Source organism: Lissotriton helveticus, chromosome 5_1, assembly GCF_964261635.1.
Source record: "Lissotriton helveticus chromosome 5_1, aLisHel1.1, whole genome shotgun sequence".
In the NCBI taxonomy this organism is placed as follows: domain Eukaryota; kingdom Metazoa; phylum Chordata; class Amphibia; order Caudata; family Salamandridae; genus Lissotriton; species Lissotriton helveticus.
The window spans coordinates 1,345,742,619-1,345,762,394 of record NC_136065.1 but is presented as its reverse complement, the minus strand read 5'-3'; the positions used below and the strand labels follow the sequence as shown (position 1 = coordinate 1,345,762,394).

At 49.7% G+C, this 19,776-nt stretch overlaps 1 protein-coding gene across 2 annotated transcripts in view; it reads right to left on the bottom strand.

Moving 5' to 3' along the window:
• Positions 1-12,748: 12,748 nt before the first annotated feature.
• Positions 12,749-19,776, bottom strand: part of OARD1 (O-acyl-ADP-ribose deacylase 1) — a 44,783-nt gene continuing 37,755 nt past the window's right edge. For both annotated transcript variants that reach the window (XM_078644230.1, XM_078644231.1), the window contains exon 6: positions 12,749-14,249. In XM_078644230.1, coding sequence (XP_078500356.1) covers positions 14,147-14,249 — 103 coding nt within the window. In that variant the 3' untranslated portion in view covers positions 12,749-14,146. The remainder of the gene's footprint in view (positions 14,250-19,776) is intronic.

Here is a 19,776-nt window from a genome sequence, read left to right as displayed (position 1 = left end):
CGGCAACCTCTTCAGAGCCCTTGCTGCCTTTTAACGATGCACTCTCTGACGTTCTTTTGGGCACTTTGTCCAGGCCCAACACAGGGGCTTCTGTGGACAGGAACGTGGCCCGACGCCATTGCCGGGCGACCCCCTCTTTTTCTCCCAACACCCCACCCCTGAGAGCTTGGTTGTCCAAGCCTCTGCATCCCAGAGCGCATTCCCTTCCGCACCCCCAGATGGGGAACCCAAGAAGCTGGAGCAGCTTGGCAAGAAGCTGTTTTCATCTGCCAGCTTAGGGCTGCGGTCGGTGAACACCGCATGCCTCTTGGGCTGTTACTCCCACTCTGTGTGGCACACAGTTGCGCAAGTGCTGCCCAACTGTCCGGAGGAGGCCCAGACAGTACTCACCCAAGCTATTGCAGCAGGGAGCTGAGAACAGCTGGCTTCTCGGGGATGTCCAGAACACTTTGATGGACATGCCCTTTGATGGCATTTGCCTTTTTGGCAACAAATTGGATAGTGCGTTGGAGCGCTTTAAGGACTCATGTGCTACGGCCTAGTCCTTGGGCCTCTCGGCCACTCGGCCTCCTCCGCCTTCTGCTTTTTGCTCCTTTCATGGCCAAGGAAGGGTTGCCCAAACACGTTCATTCGAGAGCCACAGGCCTGCGCAACAACCACAGCGCGGACGTGGGAACCGTAGAGGCGGTTCTGGGGGCCAGCGGGCAGGGCAGTCCACCTCCACCCCCGCAGCATCCACTTCAAAGCCTTCCTAGTCCAACCTTTCAGGCTCAACATCACTATGGACCGGTGGGTGCTGCAAATAGTCCGAAGGGGTTACTCCCTCCCCTTCAAGACTACTCCTCCAGCCATGCCACCTCAGTACCACCGCATGTCGGGGGACCATCTTGCACTTCTTCAGCAGGAAGTTACGCCCTCTTGGCCAAGGGGGCCATCGAGCACGTTCCTGGGGCAGAAGTAGGTTGTGGTTACTATTCCCACTACTTTCTGGTCCCCAAGCAGGACAAGGGCCTGCGTCCTATCTTTGACCACAGAGAGGTCAACGGCTCCCTCCGGAAGGAGAAGTTCAAGATGTTGACGCTAGCTTAGGTCTTGTCTGCTCTCGACCCTGGAGACTGGATGGTAGCGTGGACTTGCCCGACGCATATTTACACATCGCCGTCCTGCCAGCCCACCAGCGTTACCTGCGGTTCACGGTAGGCCACGAGCATTTTCAGTTTACCGTGCTCCCCTTTGGCCTTACCAATGCCCCTCGGGTGTTCACGAAAGTGATGGCGGTGGTCGTGGCTCATCTGCGCAGATCAGGGGTTCCAGGCTTCTTCTATCTCTACGACTGGTTGTTGAAGGCAGGCTCGCCTCAGGCAGTCGTTTCCCACCTCCAGACTACGGCCGCCCTTCTGCATTTGCTGGGGTTCTCCATCAAAGTGCCGAAGTTGCACCGGATTCCCGCTCAGAAGCTCCTCTTTATAGGAGCGGTTCGGGACTCGGCGCAGTTTCTAATTTATCCTCCCGAGCAGCGAGTCCGGGATATTCAGGCTATGATTCCGATCTTTCAGCCTCTATCCCAGGTTTCGGTCAGGATGAACCTTCGGCTCCTGGGCCCGATGGCCTCGTGCATCCTGCTAGTGGATCATGCCAGATGGCATATGCGGGCTCTGCAGTGGGACCTGAAGTTCCAGTGGGCACAGCATCAGGGCAACTTGTCCGATCACATCCAGATCTCGGAGGACAGATCACTGTACGACAATTGCAGTGGTGGCTCACGAATCACAATCGGGTCAATGGCAGATCCCTCTCCCTTCCCCAACCGGATCACACAGTGGTGATGAATGCGTCCCTCCTGGGATGGGGCGGCCACATGGGAGAGATGGAGATCAGAGGCCTCTGGACACCTGCGGAATCCCAGCTTCATATAAACCTTCTGGAGCTTCGGGCGATCCCGCTTGCACTGAAGGCACTCCTTCCCTCTGTCTTGGGGAGAGTAGTGCAGGTGTTCAGGGACAACACCACCGCCACGTGGTATGGCAACAAACAGGATGGGTGGGGTCATGGACCCTATGTCAGGAGGCTCTGCGCCTCTAGACATGGCTGGAACATCAGGGCATTTCCCTGGTGGTTCAACACGTGGCAGGTTCTTTGAACGCCAGGATAGACAAACTCAGCCGCCGGTGCATGATGGATCACGAATGGCGTCTGAACTCTGACGTGGCGCAAGGTCTCTTTCAGCAGTGGAGAGAGACTTGGTTAGATCTATTCGCCACAGAAGAGAACGTGCAATGTCATCAGTTCTGCACGTTGGAATTTCCAAGGCGGCACTCGCTAGGAGACGGTTATCGTCGCTAGTGTAGTTGCGGTCTACTAAACACCTTTCCGCCTATACCACGTCTACCCAGAGAGCTGAAGAAGATCATGCACGACCGGGTCCAAGTTATTCTTGTGGCTCCGGACTGGGCTTGAAGAGTATGGTATCCTGAGCTACTCAGCATGGTCGATCTCACGCCTCAACTGCCTCTTCAGGAGGATCTTCTGTCACAGCAGCAGGGGAGGGCCCTCCATCCGAACCTGTCCAACCTCTACCTCCTTGCCTGGAGATTGAGCGGGGCAATTGATGTCTTTTGACCTGCCTCCCGAAGTTTGTGATGTTATCTTGACAGCCTAGCGTCCTTCCACTAAGACGGTATAAGCCTGCAGGTGGAATACGTTTGTGGCATGGTGCACAGCAAAGGCTGTGGATACCCTTGCTGCCCCTCTTTCAGAGGCCCTTCTATGCTTCCTTACTTTGGCCAAGGGCTCTGCTCTGGGCACTCCCAAGGGATATCTTTCGCCCATTTCAGCCTTTTTATGGCTTTCAGATCAGCCTTCCCTTTTTAAGTCCCTTGTTGTAAATAGATTCTTAAAAGGCATTAAATCATCTTTTCCCTTCTGTTCCGTCATTATGCCTCAGTGGGACTTGAATCTAGTTCTAACATATTTGATGTGTACTCCCTTTGAGCCACTTCACTACTGTCCTCTTCGTCTTCTCACTTTAAAGACAGCTTTACTGGTGGCCATCACCTCTGCCAGAAGAGTGAGTGAGCTACAGGCTCTTTCTTCTAAACCTCCTTTTCTCTCTGTCCATCTGGACCAAGTTGTTCTAAGGACTCGTCCTTCTTTTCTGCCAAAGGTTGTCACTGCCTTTCACATCGGGCAGACCATCACTTTGCCCACCTTCTTTCTGCCTCCGCATCCCACAAGAGGAAGAGAGACTCCACCGTCTGGACCCAAAACGTGAGTTCTCATTCTATTTGAACCACATACAACAGTTCCAGGTGGATGACCAGCTCTCTGTTGTTAACATGGGCGCCAAGAAAGGTTGGGCCGTGCACAAGCGGACCATCTCTCGGTGGGTCGTTCTGTGCATAAAGGTTTGTTATTCTTTGGCTAAAAAAAAAAGGGCCTCTGGAGAGGCTACGTGCCCATTCTATCAGGGCGACGGCAGCCACTACTGCTTTGGGACGGGAGTTCCCTTGCATGACATCTGTCAGGCAGCTACGTGGGCCTCGCTGCTCACGTTTACCAAGCATTACAGCCTGGACAGCCAAGTCCGGAGAGACGGCTTCTTTGGCCGTTCTGTTCTCCAGGACTTTCTGGTGTGATTTTGGTTCACGGACCCACCACCGGGGTTGGTATTGCTGGGGTAAGGAATTTATCATACATGTTTCTTTCAGATGCACAAGTTACCTTCAGTAACTATATATCTGTAAGAAACATTACTAATGATAGATCCCTTACCGCCCCACCCATCCTCCCCGTTCTGCGAACTGATTTCTAGGGTTAAGGTCATCCCTTTCAGGGCCCTAGTATTGTGTCACCAGTGGTCAGTTTCTTGCATGGCTCTGGGTTCTTGGCGCGGAAAGTCATGTACAAAACTGACGTCAGCGCGCTTGGGCGCACCTAAGTAGCTCCAGCTACGTCATCCTGGCGCCAACAACGCCACCGACGCACGCGAAGCCGCACGACGATGCCCACCGACGCACACGGGTACTACTGACGAAAACTTTCCAGATCCAGTCTGATGCCTGGGGGTAATTCTAAGTTAAGGAATATTTCACTACTAATGTTTCTTACAGATATATCGTTACAGAAGGTAAGAAACTTATGCATCTACCACTGGCCTCAGACTTGAGCTATCCCCCTCACATTGTATGCTAGGGTTAGTGCCCAAGCCCAAAAAAAGGAAACTTCCATATAAATTGCTCCAACTCATGCTTGTGCTTGCCAGGCGCAGGGTTGCTATCACCTGGATGGTTAAGAGGGCCCCTAAGGTCGCTACTTGGCTCAAGGACGTGCGGGAGTGGACGCTTGCGGAGGAAACCCACATGCAAATGTCTAGGAAGGATGATAAATTAGAGGAGGATCTGTTGCTGTGGCGCACAATGTGTATGGGGGGGGTTTGCCACTGAGGGGCACGAGGTTCCCAGTGATTCAGAGGGGTCTAGTGGTGACCTGTTTTCAGCACCTGACTCGGGGTTGGAGGGAGAGGAGGGTGAGTCCCACTATGGGGATGCCTGAGGAGTACAGAGCAGGCTGCCAGGCCCGATGTTCCTCACGATGTATGTAATGTATGATTTAAGGTGCTTTTATACCTCATGGTCTTATTGTTTCTAGATGTTGTCTGCTCTCGTATAGTGCCATAATGAGACAGTCGGGATGTATGCAACTGTTATTGATGATGCCGGGGGGGGGGGGGGGGGGGGGGAGGAGAGGAAGTATTTGGTTGTGTGTAACTGCAAAATTGAAAAATAAAGTTAAAAAATAAAAAAGAAACTTAGGCATCATACTGCACGCAAAACTGTACAATATACATAAACAGCTTAACCTTTTCCACTTTAGTGGAGTAGTGTGGCTCACTGGTTAGAGGCATCAGACCCGGGAGCAGAAGTCTGCCCGGGACCAGGGTTCAATTCCCGACGCGGCAGGGTCGTGGACCAGGGTCTGTGGACTCGACAATTCTTGCCTCGGTGCCTACTCTAACCTGGGGTCCCACTCGGCAACTCTGGGCATTAGCTTGCCAAATCTCCACAATGGCCCCATCAACGCCGGGGATGCCTGGCTCCACCTTGGGGATTCCCAGTAGGGACCATCCCACAGGGAAAGCCAGGACGGGTTCCCCAGCGGTATACAGCGCCGGGACGCCCCTTTGCTGGGGCAGCTGTGCGCTTTACAAGTATACGACATTTAACATTTAACATTTTCGATGCAGACGGCCGGAGGCCGTCCAATGCCACAGTGAGCATGTGTGTCGGCCCGGCCGTCCGAACTGCGCGTGCATCGCATTTGGCCGCAACCTAGCGAAATGTCTGCCGTGGCGAAAAGGCTTATGACACCACATAGCCTATCCTGTTGGTGCCTAGCCAACCCCTTAGAGCCCGTTGAAACCCTTCACATACGGATGTAGCGCTCATAACAATGAGACTCCCAGCGTTCCACCTTCTTTATGCGCTCCGGTGACAGGCCAACCTTGAAGGCCACGGTGGCCTCCCCAATTCTAAACAAATAACTGGAATACTTCCTGTCTGGGTGCGCCTGGCCGGACAACGCCAACTAAGCCATCATGATCCAGTCCACCTGGAATTTTGTGAGTGGCACCAGATCAGCACAAATTAAAAAATTGTCTGCTGCGGCTGGGCGGACAGCTAAATATTCGCTGACGCTAAGGACCGGGCAGTACCTCTTGACCCCCAGCGGCAGTAAAACTACGTCTTTCCCTCGCCCTGCCTGGTCCGTTTTAGACTTTATAATGCATATTTTTAAGGAGTGGCTCGTCAGCTGGACATCCTGGCTGCATAAGGCGTTGTCTGACGTATCCCTTTTGAATCTAGCCACTAGTTTGCTTATCTGAAACCCCCTAAAAAATGCCCGGCAGAATGCCGCTGCAAAGAGACTGGCCTCAAAGTGAGAATTGGCGGCCTTGCCAACAGCCTCTAACATGCCCTGCCTTGTTTGGTACCTTGATCTCTTCTCTGGCCCACCCCTTGAGAGAAGCCCGAATGAGCAAGGGCTTGGCTGGATCCTGTAACCCCATGAGTTTTGCATTATGACTTACAGCTGCCAAGTGACCTGTGACCCCCAGAATGGCTCTTCCCCTGTTCCTTAGCCCAGAGTACAAAAGATTGAACTCTGTGCTCCATGGGGGTCAAATCCTGCCCCTGCACCCCCGTGATTTTTTAGAAAAGTGGCGACATAGGCCTTGTACCGCTTCCTGGTCCCAGGTGCGGGGGAAGTTCACCCATGCTCCTTAGGTGCTGTTCCGCCGTAGAATATGCCAGAGGTGTGCCGGGAAGGGTGTCATCTCTGCTCTCACTCATGGCCATGCCTCCCGGAAACTGAGCCACTGAAAACGAGAGCGTCAGTTGCCGCGTTCTTGACCCCCATGTGCCTCACCCTAAACTCCACATTGCAGCGCAGGCAAGCCCGACTAGCTCTCTTAGCAAACAAAGAATCAGGGGGCACTTAGCTGTCTGTTGATGGCCTGCACCACTGCCATGTTGTCCGACCAGAATAGGACTCTTCTGGATGCTGGAGCCTCAGGCCATAAGTGCAGGGCAGACACTATCGAAAACAACTCAAGTACATTGACATTCGCTGTGATCTTCTTGCGCTAAGTATTCGGCCACTTTTCGGCACACCACTCATTGCCCATTATTGCACCAAAGCCCTCCCTACCTGACACATCAGTGAGTAGGCAAAATTCTGGATTACCTGCCCAAGGGGATCTCCAAATCACAGTACCATGGAACTTCAACAAAAACTTGTTCCACATTAGTAAGTCATCCCTCAAACCTTTACTCAGTTTGACCATGTGATGCTTCTTCTTCACATTCACTGTGGCCCTGGCTAGTCTCCTTGCAAAAACTCTGCCCGCTGGGATCACCCTGGCTGCGAAATTTAGTTTACCTAAGAGGCTCTGGATGACAACCAGGGTAGCCTTGTCCTTACCCAAGACAGCCTGAATATCCTGGCACAAGGCCCGCACCTTTTCAGCCGGAAGCCTGGACATGCCCTCAACCGTGTCAAGCTCAATGCCCAGAAAAGTGAGAAGCTGTGCCGGACCCACAGTCTCCCCAGTCGCCAAGGGAACCCTTAAGTGCCCAGTTAGCTCCTGGAAGCACTGGATTGCCTTGCTGCAGTCCTGCGTCCCTGCTCCCCCAATGAATAGAAAGTCATCCAAGTGGTGGGTTACTCATTCCATGCTGTGTGACCAAGTGAGAGCCCATTGTAGGAAACAGGTAAAGGCCTCAAAGTACATGCAGGACACCGCGCAACCCATAGGCATACACCTGTCGAAGAAAAAGCATCCCTACCACTTGAAACCCAGCAGGTGGTGACTCGCTGGGTGGACCGGCAGCAGGCAGACTCAATGTCCGCCATGGCCAACCAGGCCCCTTTACCTGCTCTCCTCACCATGTCAACCACAACATCAAATGAACAGTAAGAAACAGAACATGTTCCGTACTTAAGCCAGTGGTTCACTGAATTGCCCTCAGTGTAAGACAGGTGGTGGATCAAACAGAAAGTCCCCAGATCTTTTTTAGGGACCACCCCCAAGGAGGAAACCAAAAAGTTGTCAAGCGGGGGCTGGGCGAAAGGCCCTGCCACCCTGCCCAAAGCTATTTCCTTCATAATCTTCTCTCGTACTACTTTTGGGAGTTCCTTTGCTGACCTGAGGTTATCTGCGTCCCTGCAACCTAGCGGGCCTAGATAACGGATCCTGAAACCCTCAATGAATCCATCAGCCAGGACCATGCCATCTTTAGTATTGGGGTAGGCCCTGAGAATGGGGAGGAGGTTGTCAATGATTATTGGCGAGGGGCCTTTTGCAGCGAAATCCCTGGCTGTGGAAGTATCAGGGGGTAGGGCTGGGGCTCGGTCCAGGCCGTCGGATGATGGTGTGCAAGGGGGGATGGGCGACAGGGTGGGCAGGGATGGCCTCACTATGTGATGCTGGCTAACTGTCCTGTCTACTGGCGGGTGTGGGGGGACCCTTCCGCTGAACACTGCAAGACACTGCTGGGTGATGGGCCTGCACTTACTGCAGCAGTGGGCAAACTTGCATGCCTTCCCCCAAGAGCAAGACCCTGCATTAAACAACCTGCACGTACCGACGTTACACCGGTTTCCACCCAGTTTCCGGCAATCACCTCACTGTGCCCCCGAAAGGGCTGCCTGAAGAAGCGCTTCCCTGACTGGCCCTGTCCCTTGGAAGTGGCCTGTCCTTTCTGACTCTTGGTCGGGTTGTCCTTTGGGTATGGGGTAAACCTACCCATGTGTTCCATCCAGGGCTGGTCACATGGCCATTTTCTTCCTGAATTCTGGGTCATAATTGTACCACCCGATCCCATCAGTCTTTATGGCCTCATTGTGTATGGAACGGGAGTATTGAAACAACGCGGACCCAGATCTGGATATTTTTCCATAACCGCGGCTGACCGTATGGAGAATGCCTCCAACCAGTTTTCTCAGGCCAGGCCTGGTATTTCACTTTTTTATCCTCAACTTCCGTCCCCCATGTGCCTAGTATCCAGTCCATCCAACCCGTGCATCAGTAATGTGAAAATGTCCACGAAATCCCACCTCCAGATCCCCACTTTAGCCGCAAATGTCAACAGCCATGCAAGGGTGCAGCGTGCCGATACTAAGTGAGGGACTGTGACCAGCGGTGGCAGTGCTACCAATGTGGGTGCTTTGGCAGCCTCAATCAACACGGTGGGGGTGCGGACCTCCTGGGGGTTGACGGGCAGGAGCTGTTAACCCGCCTAGCGCACTGGGACATGGAATGCCAGCTAGGAGTACCTCTGGGGGGGGTGGGTGCAGGCAAGGGTTGCCTGCTCGTTGGCAGGGGACTGCTGCTGGCTGCAGCGCTACTGGTGACCTGCGCCTGTGTTGACTGCAACTGCTTTACTGGCTGTGCCACTGGGGCTACTTCGGTGGTGGCTGAGCCAGCTGGTCTTGGAGCACCGCTGACTTGATAACTCCAAACCTGTGAAATTGATTGTGCAACTCCCCCCACAGGAGCAGGGGCAACTGGAAGGAGTGGTGGCCCAGGGTAAGAAAAACATTTACTGAAGTCCGCCATAACGATCAGACCATTTTGTCAATGTTATCACCGCTGGCTGCGGTTGGGTTCACAGAGCATGCCGATACCACCAAGGGTACTGCTTCTTGATGAGGGGGAAGTGACTGACATCCGGTGCGGGGGGCTCTGCAGGGAACTCCTTGTTCATGGGCCGGCGAGTCAGTTTAGGCCGCACAGGTCCAGACTCCACTGGTCCTGCCTGGGCTGCCCCTGTTTGGTCCGATACTACCCCGGAATCTTCTGTATCACCTGAGTGGAGGCTGCCTTTTGCCCACTCTAGTCCTTAAGACTTTTCGATGAAGTTCAGCCAGACTGCCTCCTGCAACGTGCCAGGTTGGAATCATCGATAGTAGTGATTTGGGAAAACAGAGGGGGTGAGCCTTGGCTATCTATGCCCTAGGCCGGTCATGGACCCTCTTGGCAGGTCCTGCAGGGATAGAGAAACATGAAAGGATGGTCCCCATTGCCACTACGCCGCTGATCCGAGGGTGATCCGGTAACTAATGCGGCCCCAGCGAGTGTCCCTTCACCCAAATGTTCGCCAATACTTACTTTGTCCCTTGATTCAAGACAGCGTGTCCAGCAGCAACGAGGGTGCCCAAAAGGCAGAGGGAGGTATAAGTACCTTCCCGCAACCCTCTGCGCACCGTCAATGACGCAGCCCGCGCATCTGGCTATGGGACTCCTCCCCTGGGTCCCCAGACTAGAGGGGTGATCATGTGCCGAAATGGCACTAAGGTGGCCGCCCTTTTAGGTGGCCAACTACAATAACCGCGGGCAGCCACATTAATTGCACTGCAATGCTAATTTCTCTCCTTTGGCAAATGGATACTAGCATTTTTCCTATGGAAGGCCGGTGACTTGCCAGTAGACGCCATTAATCTATGCCACAATAACACGTACCACCTGCAAACCGAACCACCGCCCCCCCCCCCCCCCCCAACCCCCTCCCCAATGCATTTGCTCTATACAAAAGGCGTGGGTCATGTAATCAAATTAGACTTCCAAGCTAAAGTCTGAATGTTCTTTCCAGCATCCATGTTACTCTGCAGTTACTTAATAATATTTATTTTAAAACGTATAAAGCGCATAGCTGCCCCAGTGACCAGGCATCCCAGCGCTACACCAACAAATGACACTGGACCACTCCAACCCAAGAGAGTGGCCTACGCAGGGAAAAGCCAGGGCTCTATGGCCTTTCGAAATGCTAGATGGTTCTGAAGGCCTCTGATAGACATCGGAAGAGAATTCCACAGATACGCCGCCTGGACCTTAAACGAGCGGCCACCCTCTCTAGCTCTTTGGAAGCGAGGAGTACAAACTGAGCCACAGTTGGCCGAGCACAGAGGGTGATTAGGCACATATTGGACCAGAAGATCCGCTAGAATCGGTGGACCCTTATGTGTCAAGATTTTATGGGCTACGCACAGCGTCTTAAAGTGGATTCTTTTAGCTATCGGCAGCCAATGGAGTTGAGGCAGGAGGTTCGTAACTGAACAAGATTTGGGCAATGCAAACAGAGCACGTGGTGCCGCATTCTGGATTCTTTGGAGTTGAGAAATACAGGATTTGTTGGCACCTAAATAAAGCGAATTCCCATAATCCAGTCCCGATAGAATTGTAGCTTGAAGAATAGTTTGACGCACCTTAGGGGAAAAGTAACCAAGAAGCGGTTTCAACCCTCTGAGGAGACCGAAACATGAACCCGCTAAGGCTTTTGATTGTACGTCAAATGAGAGCTCGCTATCGATCCAGAAGCCCAAGTTCTTTACTGCCTTCTTTAACAAGTTTGCAGGCTTTATTTTTGTCAGGTCACACTTTTAGGGCCCTGTATCTACCAATCACCAAAATTTCTGACTTGGCGGAATTCAGCTGTAAGCAGTTTGCCGTCATCCAGTCAGAAATGGCTAGAAGGTCCTCTCCAAATTTCAAGAGATTGTCTTGACACTCTTTAGAGAAGACGATAACTAGCTGGGTGTCATCGGCATAGGAAACTAAGGACAAAGCTCTACTTTTTGCTAACAAAGCTAGGGGTTGCACATAGATGCTCAATAACGAGCCCTGCGGAATCCAATGCTTGGTGACATGCTCCTGAGAGTGGAAAGGTGGTACCACCACTTGAAAAGTTCTGCCTTTCAAGAAGGACTGGAACCACGCCAAAGCCAACCCCTTGACTCCGATATCGTGTAGACGACCTAGAAGAATGTCATGGGAAACAGTGTCGAAGGCGGCACGTAAATCCAACAGAATTAAGGCCGCCGAGTTCCCGACATCTAGGCAGCTGCAGATATCCTCAGTCACTGGCAACAGTGCTGATTCCGTACTATGATGCGAACGGAAACCATTTTGCAAGGGATCCAGCGTTTTATTGTGCTTCATCAATTCCGCCAAAACAGTGTTGACATATAGCTCAGTAACCTTCACTAAGAAAGGAGCTGGGAGATCGGCTGGAAATTGCTCAGGTCCGATGGCTCCAAAGATGGCTTCTTTAAAAGAGGTACCACTTTTGCATGCTTCCAGGTTGCCAGAAGTGACGCAGAGGACAGAGACAGATTAACCTATTCTCTTATCGCTGGAGAGGTCGAGTTAAGAACTTGACGAAGTTGATCTGGTCTCAGTGGATCAGCTGGAGAGCCTGATTTAATTTTAAGGCACAGAGCTTCAATCTCAGTAAGCGAAAGTAGGGGAAAGGAGCACAAAGTTGTTATAGGGACATTTGGCCTGTCCTCAAACTGAACAGGGTGATTGATCGGCGAGCCGGCTGCTGGAAGGGAGACAGTTGACAAGTTGTTATAAATGATCTCGACCTTACGCACAATTAAATCAGCTAGTTCCTCACACCGAGTGTTGGAAGAGATCGGGGAATCAGCTTTCTCATTGGAATGTTGCATCTTTTTTAACAGGGAGAAAATCATTTTGGGAGGGTTATTACTCTCCAAAATTTTAACCGCAATGTAATCTGCTCTGGCTTTCAGAATCAGGCCCGATATTTGTTTTTGGCCTCAGTGTCGTAGGCACGCCTCCACAATCGCTCTAATTGCTTACAAGCCTTTTTAGCATTGGCCAGGGTTTCATTAAACCATGGGTTCGAAGGGCCCATTTTTTCCTAGAACAACATTTTTCAGGAATACATGTGTCTAGGGCTTGTAGCAGCCAATTCTTTGCTTTACTGCATCTGGTTAAGTGAAGCAACACCTAGAAGCTCGTTAGAGTAATCCACTCAGCTCATCCTTTACAGAAATAAATTGCTTATCAGGAGCGAGATGCTAACTCACCAATCTGTTTTTGTCTTGAGTTGCACTAACACTCCTAATAAATCCTCTACTGTAGATTGCACATTTCAAAGCTAAGATGCAAATAGTTGTGTCCCCCTATCCTTGGGTCTACCATCATAGCAGGTTCAGGGTTGCCAGTAGCAACATAGGGTTTACAAGCTTATTGATATACCACTAGGACATTTTCTAAGGTAAAATGAAGATCCACATTGCTAAAACGAGTATGGTGTTAGGTCGTCATAGTTTTTCAATCCAAGCATTTTCAGTGGAGGCAATCATACAAGCCTATTTTCAAGAGGTTGGGTTGCTATCAAGCTCAGTCGATCCACATGTTGTAATAATGCAATTCAAATGAACATCAACTTGAGTGAGATTTATTCAGCAGTTTGCAGTCCTTGTGCCCAATGAACTACTCCCTGAACTACAGTAGATTCATCTCTGTAGGGGGCTGTAATGCTAGGGAGTTGAGCAGGCATTAAGGAGACTGTAATGTATAGCTCTCCGAGTCCCCATTCCCCATCCAAAAAAACATTTCCAACTGGAGAGCTCAAAACCACTATCTTACACATTAAATAGTTTGAAACTATGAAAGGTTGCTTCAGAAGATCAGAGCGTATAAGCCACCGTAATCAGTAAACTCATGGAAGAATTACTTGTTAAGTTGCGAATGTATTTAGTTTAGCTTTGATTCACTGAGACTCTAGGGAAGGATCATAACTGGAGAAGAGGTGGTGTAGGAGACCTGCGAGGCCACTAAATCCATAATCTGTTTTCAGAAATATCCCCTCTGGAGTTATGAAGGTAGTATTTAGGCATGATGAACTGCTGGTCTTTCAATTGGAGGATCACCTCTAGCGATGAGAGGCTAGTAGTGTATGCAAATCTCTACATTGAGAGCTGTATTTCTTTCGGAGGCCAACCGATAAGACAAAAAAATCTCACTTTGTATGACTATGTTAAATAATCCACATCTAGCATCTAAAAAGCAAAATATGGTACTTGTAAACACAACATTTTCTATCTAAGTGGCCATTTTTATTTTAAATATTGCTCAAGCTTGAAATGAACCTATATTTAAGCACAAATAATTACTTTGCTGATTCAAAAATGGATAGTTTGGAATGGTGGGCAGTTCTAGATACAGTGACATGGCTACGAGCACAAAATACAGTCAGTTGGTGAGGTCTGGATTCAACCTAAAGTCTTTTCCTGGTTCCAGAGCGAAGTAATTAATCTCTTGCCTGCATCTCTATGCAAGGGGTCTTCTTCGATCAAGTAAATGGCTGGGTTCTAAAAGTGAAAACAACCCCAGCGTTGACATCCAAGTTGAAGACAAACCTTCATTCCGCAACCCTCTGCTGAAATAAATACAGTGCTTTTCTTGCAACACACAGTGTCTGTTTCATCTTTACAGAAACGTTGTTAAACTTCTATTCAAACTCAAAATGTCCAAGTCCTAAACAGTGGGCAGGTAATGTGTAATAGTGCCTCTTTACATGTAATGGAGATCCCATGCAGCACGTTTTCAAACCGCCAAGTGAGGATTTCTGCACAACCTTAATGTCACCAGTTCCCTGAGACAGCTGAATCCACCTTGTAAAACAAAGACTGCACATTGGCAAAGTCCCCAATTTGTTAATTCTTCTAGTGCAGAATTGGAAGAGATCAATGGAATTTGCTTTCATTCCACTAATATTTTCCAGTCATATTTTATAAAAGTTAAATAAAAGCAGTTATTTTCTAATATAATGGGATGTCAGAGGCTGTACACCGTGATCTTGATGTCCGTTTCACCAAAAATATTCTCCAGTATATCAGAGACTTTCTCCCACTGCAGTCCGTCGAGTCCACAGCCGATCCTGAAAGACAAGAAAGGGACATTTGCCCATGGCTTTACACTTTCAAAGGAGTTCGTGAGGTCATCTGTTTGTATGAATTTAGTCATTTGGAATGAAGCTAAATGAAGAGCACAGTGACGTTTTACATTTATCCAACGAGTAAATGCAATATCAGTGTAAGAGTGGATTAGCTAAATCATGCAAGCTTTAGACACTGACCCTGCCCACATTCCCACCCTTGATGACTCAAATGAGCTTCACCAGCAATGTCTTCTACTACTTCACCTAATAGTAGTCTAAAAGACATGAGCTCATCCATATTGGTAGCTCAATATTGGAGTGTTCCAGCATTTATGCTCTCCATCTTAAAACTCCACTTGAAGTTCTTTGAAACCTACTCACCGAGAACACCAAAAACAATTCACTAATACACCAATATCACTTAAGGACACATGAAATTCACTTCTGCTCTCAAGCACTGCCTCCAAGTCATTCAGATCTGGAGGCTTGAAAATCAAACGCCCCCCGCAAGACTGTAATCCTGCTGCTAAAACCCACCAAGACTGAATTCTTCCTACTTGTCAACAACAAACAACTACTCCAACCTGGTTCAATAGCACTAACTTGGATGGCTTTAGCCCTCAATTTTCAACCAATCCCAAGTGACTCGAATTTATGCTCAACACCGACTACTTTCTCTCTCTCAAGGAACACATCGACAAGATGAAAACAGCGCAACTGATACTCCCTGAAAACGACTTCAGAACTGCTCCAATCACTCGTACTCTAGCATCAGGACACAGGCAGCTATTTTCTCCAAAGTCTTGCAGACAACAAAATGCCCAGCCAGAAAATGATTTTACCTGCCGCAGCTCCCCTCAAAGGGCTTGGAGAAAATCAGTTACAGCACCTCCTCCATGACTGTACTCAAATGGCTACCTTTGCATATCTGAATCTATCTTGAAGTCCAGCTAAATTAGTTACAAGACTACCATGGATTGCAAACCAGCTTCTTTGACTGGCAAACCATCTATGGCAGAGTCAGGTCAAGTTTGCACTATATAACCCCCCTCCCCCAAAGAAATCCTGAAGCACAAACTATTTGAATATTCATATTCCAAGTCATATCAACTGCGCTTATCGGGCATGGCCAAGCAAGATGGCAGACTAGTCGCTCCTAACAGAGCTCCTGCCAGCCGCAGAGAAATCCCGGGAATCTGCTCTCAGCTGAACGGCTCTCACCCTGTAAATGTTAAGCAGGGTAGATAAAAAGATGGCAGCCCTGCAAAACGTGAGAGGCTAATGTTGAGGTGCTGGACTCACCACTGCGCATCACAGGCAACGTCACAAGGTTTGTAGCCTTCTAAACGTCGCTCCTGTGCGGACGAGGAGCTGGCTGCCCAAAATTAGTCTGCCTGTAAAGAGGTTACGGGCACCAATGGCACACCCACACTGTGCCAGTAGGTGACAAAACTGGAGATGGGCCAGCATAAGACTCGCGAGATCGTACTGTGGAGGAGCTGGCCCACAACCCGTCCCTGTCTGACTTGATGAAGGCTATCAAGAGCTCCAGAACGGAGTTAGCGTCCAGGATTGAATGGGTTGCCATCGATGTTAACCTTCTGAGGATGGATCTGAAGAAAGTAGCAGAACAGAAGACAGTAATGGAGGAGAAGGAAGGTGAATTACAGCGGGAGGCCAACATCATGTGGGAAACGGTGTCTTCATTAAAGAACCCCCCCCCAAAGAAATCCTGAAGCACAAACTATTTGAATATTCATATTCCAAGTCATATCAACTGCGCTTATCGGGCATTGCCAAGCAAGATGGCTGACTAGTCACTCCTAACAGAGCTCCTAACAGCCGCAGAGAAATCCTGGGAATCTGCTCCCAGCTGGACGGCTCTCACCCTGTAAATGTTAAGCAGGGTAGATAACAAGGTGGCAGCCCTGCAAAACGTGAGAGGCTACTGTTGAGGTGCTGTACTCACCACTGCGCATCACAGGCAACGTCACAAGGTTTGCAGCCTTCTAAACATCGCTCCCGTTAGGACGAGGAGCTGGCTGCCCAAAATTAGTCTGCCAGGAAAGAGGTTACGGGCACCAATGGTACAACCACACTGTGCCAGTAGGTGACAAAACTGGAGATGGGCCAGCATAAGACTCGCAAGATCGTACTGTGGAGGAGCCGGCCCACAACCCGTCCCTGTCTGACTTGATGAAGGCCATCAAGAGCTCCAGAACGGAGTTAGCGTCCAGGATTGACTGGGTTGCCATCGATGTTAACCTCCTGAGGATGGATCTGAAGAAAGTAGAAGAACAGAGGACAGTAATCGAGGAGAATGTAGGTGAGCTACAGCGGAAGGCCACCACCATGTAGGAAACTGTGTCTTCATTGAAGAAGATGATTGTACGACTGGAAAAGCGAAAAGAAGATTTCGAAAGAAACTCGAGGAGGAACAATCTGCATTTATAGTGGTATTTCCAGAGAATGAGAAAGGGAAGTCTGCAAAATTATTCCTGGAAGAATGGACCCATGGTCCCACAGAGACTGTCAAAATTCTTTACGATTGAAAGGGCCCACCGGGCACTGGTTTCTCTGTCGTGGCCTGGGGCACCGCCACATGCAATTATCGCCTGCTATTCAATTTCAGGGACCGGGATGCCATCCTGCAACACGTATGAATACAGGGTCCTCTGAAATTGGGGGGCAGCTAATATCAATCATCCCTGACTATAACCAAAACCAGGGAAAACCATATCTGGAAGTCAAGAAGCAACTGAGGGACCTTAATCTGAGGTACAGCCTCATGTTTCCGGTGAAACTACGAGGATGGAAAAGTGTTCTTCCGCGCAGGCAAAGCAAGTGACTGGGTGGACACGCTGGTAGGAGGCCCTCGTCAGGAATCCACACAAAAGGGCCAGGCATCCCGCAGCATGTAGAGACATTCAGCCTGCTTTTGAAAACGGAATAGTCAAGACTAAGACGCATTGGGTCTGACAGGACGAACTGTGGTATGCCCGGATGGCACCCTCATGGACACTGATGTATTGCTAGACTCCCAGGACTCATTTCATGAGCTGTGGAGCAATCCTGGATCAGTCACTGACAGCTCAGTTAGGGGACTGGCCTAAAGGAAGATTAACGTAACGAGAGTAAAGACAAGGCACTAAGGATGTGGAATAGACTGAGTGACACTGAGGTAACAAGTGAGTGCCTCTAAGGCTGTGGATATGGAGACTTTTCCAGTGGAGGAAGTTGGGTCTTGATTTTTGGATGTTTCTGCTTATGCCACTGGTCTATAAATTCTAAAAGGGGTAGAGTAATAGATGAGAAGCACTACTACTATGTATTACTCATTGGGCATGCAGGAGCAGTAGGGACGAAGGGGTGCATGCGTTGAGGGAACTGCTTGAGTGGTAAAGCCTCGTAGCACCTTTTGCATACTGGCCTCTAGCGAAGCATAGAGTTATTAACCGCATGCGTGCGGTGCCGATTTCCGCGCTGCGCTGAGTTTTTAAAAAAGCAGCGGTGCATGACGAGCTCAGCTCGTCATGAGCGTACGAGAGGCGTAACTCATGACGAGCTGAGCTCGTCATCCGCCTCGAAGGGGTTAAGTAAAGAGACTTGGGGGCATATTTACAAAAAGAGACGGAGCGCGGCATTAGCCTTCTTGGCTTAACGGCGTGTTCTGCCAGTTCTGAAACACAGGGCCGCACCGTGTTTAAAACAATACGGTGCAGCCCTATGTTTCCCCCTGCGCTGATGCCAATTTCAGCTGCCTTGCACCAATGCAGGCACCTTTGCACCATAGTGCAAGGGTGCCGGTGTTGTGGGGAATGATTATTTATGTGCAGGAAGGTTCCTTTCCTGCACATAAATAATATTAAATTCTGATTTGTAACTTCTATGTGTGCTGCTCTGTGCAGCATACATAGAAGTTGCAACTCGTCATTTTTTAAATGATTATTTATGTGCAGGAAGGGACACCTTCCTACACATAAACAATCATGCATGGCGTTTTTGCTGTTTTTATGTGTGATGCACAGTGCAGCACACATAAAAACAGCAAAAAGGAGGTGAAATAAAGCATTTATCTTCACTGCGCCCTGTTAAGACCAGGTTTTCCCTGGTCTCAATTTTGGTGTGGCCCCATATTTATGCCACTCATGTAAATAGGGGGCAGCGTCTAAATCAATGAGGGTGGCGGGCGGAACACCCACCTCAACACCCATTGCCCACCCCTTTCACGCTAAGTAAAGCGTGAAATTGTATTGTATTTACAAGCTAGCGTTAAGCCACCTTAAAAGGCTTAACACAGCCTTGTAAATAAGGCAAAGCCTGTATTGCCACCAAACCGTCAAAAAAAGGGACGTTCTGGTGGTGACAGAGGCATGTAAATATGCCCTTGGCTTGACTATACTCCAAATTAATGGGAATGGGGCAGGAAATCCAAGTTCACATCCAACCTACTGTCATGCAGGGCGAGTTAGCTTAACTGCTCAATGGGTGGGGGGCATTGGAAAGGTATTATATTTTGACAATTTTACAGTTTTGGGGAAAAGCAAGCTGCTCATCTGAGTGGAAGCTCTAGTGTCCGACGTTGTGGGGATTGAGAGTCTGATGTATGCCTGCATGCCTGGAAGGTCTGGTATGGACAAACGCTATCATGTATCTGTTGTATTCCTACAGGAGACACAAGAGTGGGGAGAACTGCATCTCTAGTCTCTGGAAGAGGTGGGGGGGCAACAGCATGCAACTCCATATTCTGGATGTACACGGGGTGCTCTGATATGGATGGTGGCTCATGGGGTTCCCTTCCAGCATACAAGGCATATACTTGAACCAGAGAGGGTGGTATGTAATCCTGTTTGGTAACTGAGATGGGCGTGAAGTGCATGATTAACATCTATGCTTCTAATAACTATTGTGGGAAGTTTTATCTTGGGGTGATGGCGTCAGCCGCAGCCTATCTGCGGCCAACATTGTGTCAGCAGGGACGGCAATTGTGTCCTTAATGGAGTGCTCAATCATGAGCCACCAAGGAGGCACACAAAATCGTATATGACGGTGCAGTTGATAGACCTGCTACAGGGCCTGAATTTGATGGACCACTGAAGGAAGACACACCCAGATTGTAACGTGTACTACCGTTATACACCAGCGATGGGGACATATAGCCGCCTAGATTATTGTTTGTATCAACCAGACTAGCCCGGGGGGTAAAGATATTTCCTATTTCTTGTGCGATCTCTCAGAGCACTCCTCACTATTGATGTGCCTGGGAAAGATATGTAACCACCCAGTGGTTCCGCTGTGGCGTCTTCGAGCAGAAGCACTAACTGGCCATCTCACCCCCACCCATACAAAGCGAAGGCGAAAAAAAAGCTCTCCCACTAATTCAACGAAAATTGGGGAGCTTCGAAAGTAGGGCCCCCCAACTAGAACGCGATGAAAGTGGTACTTGGAGGGTTCTGTCTTAAAACCTCCTACTGCGTCAGAAGACAGCTGGAACTTGACCTCGGCCGACAGGAATCACACTCGAGTG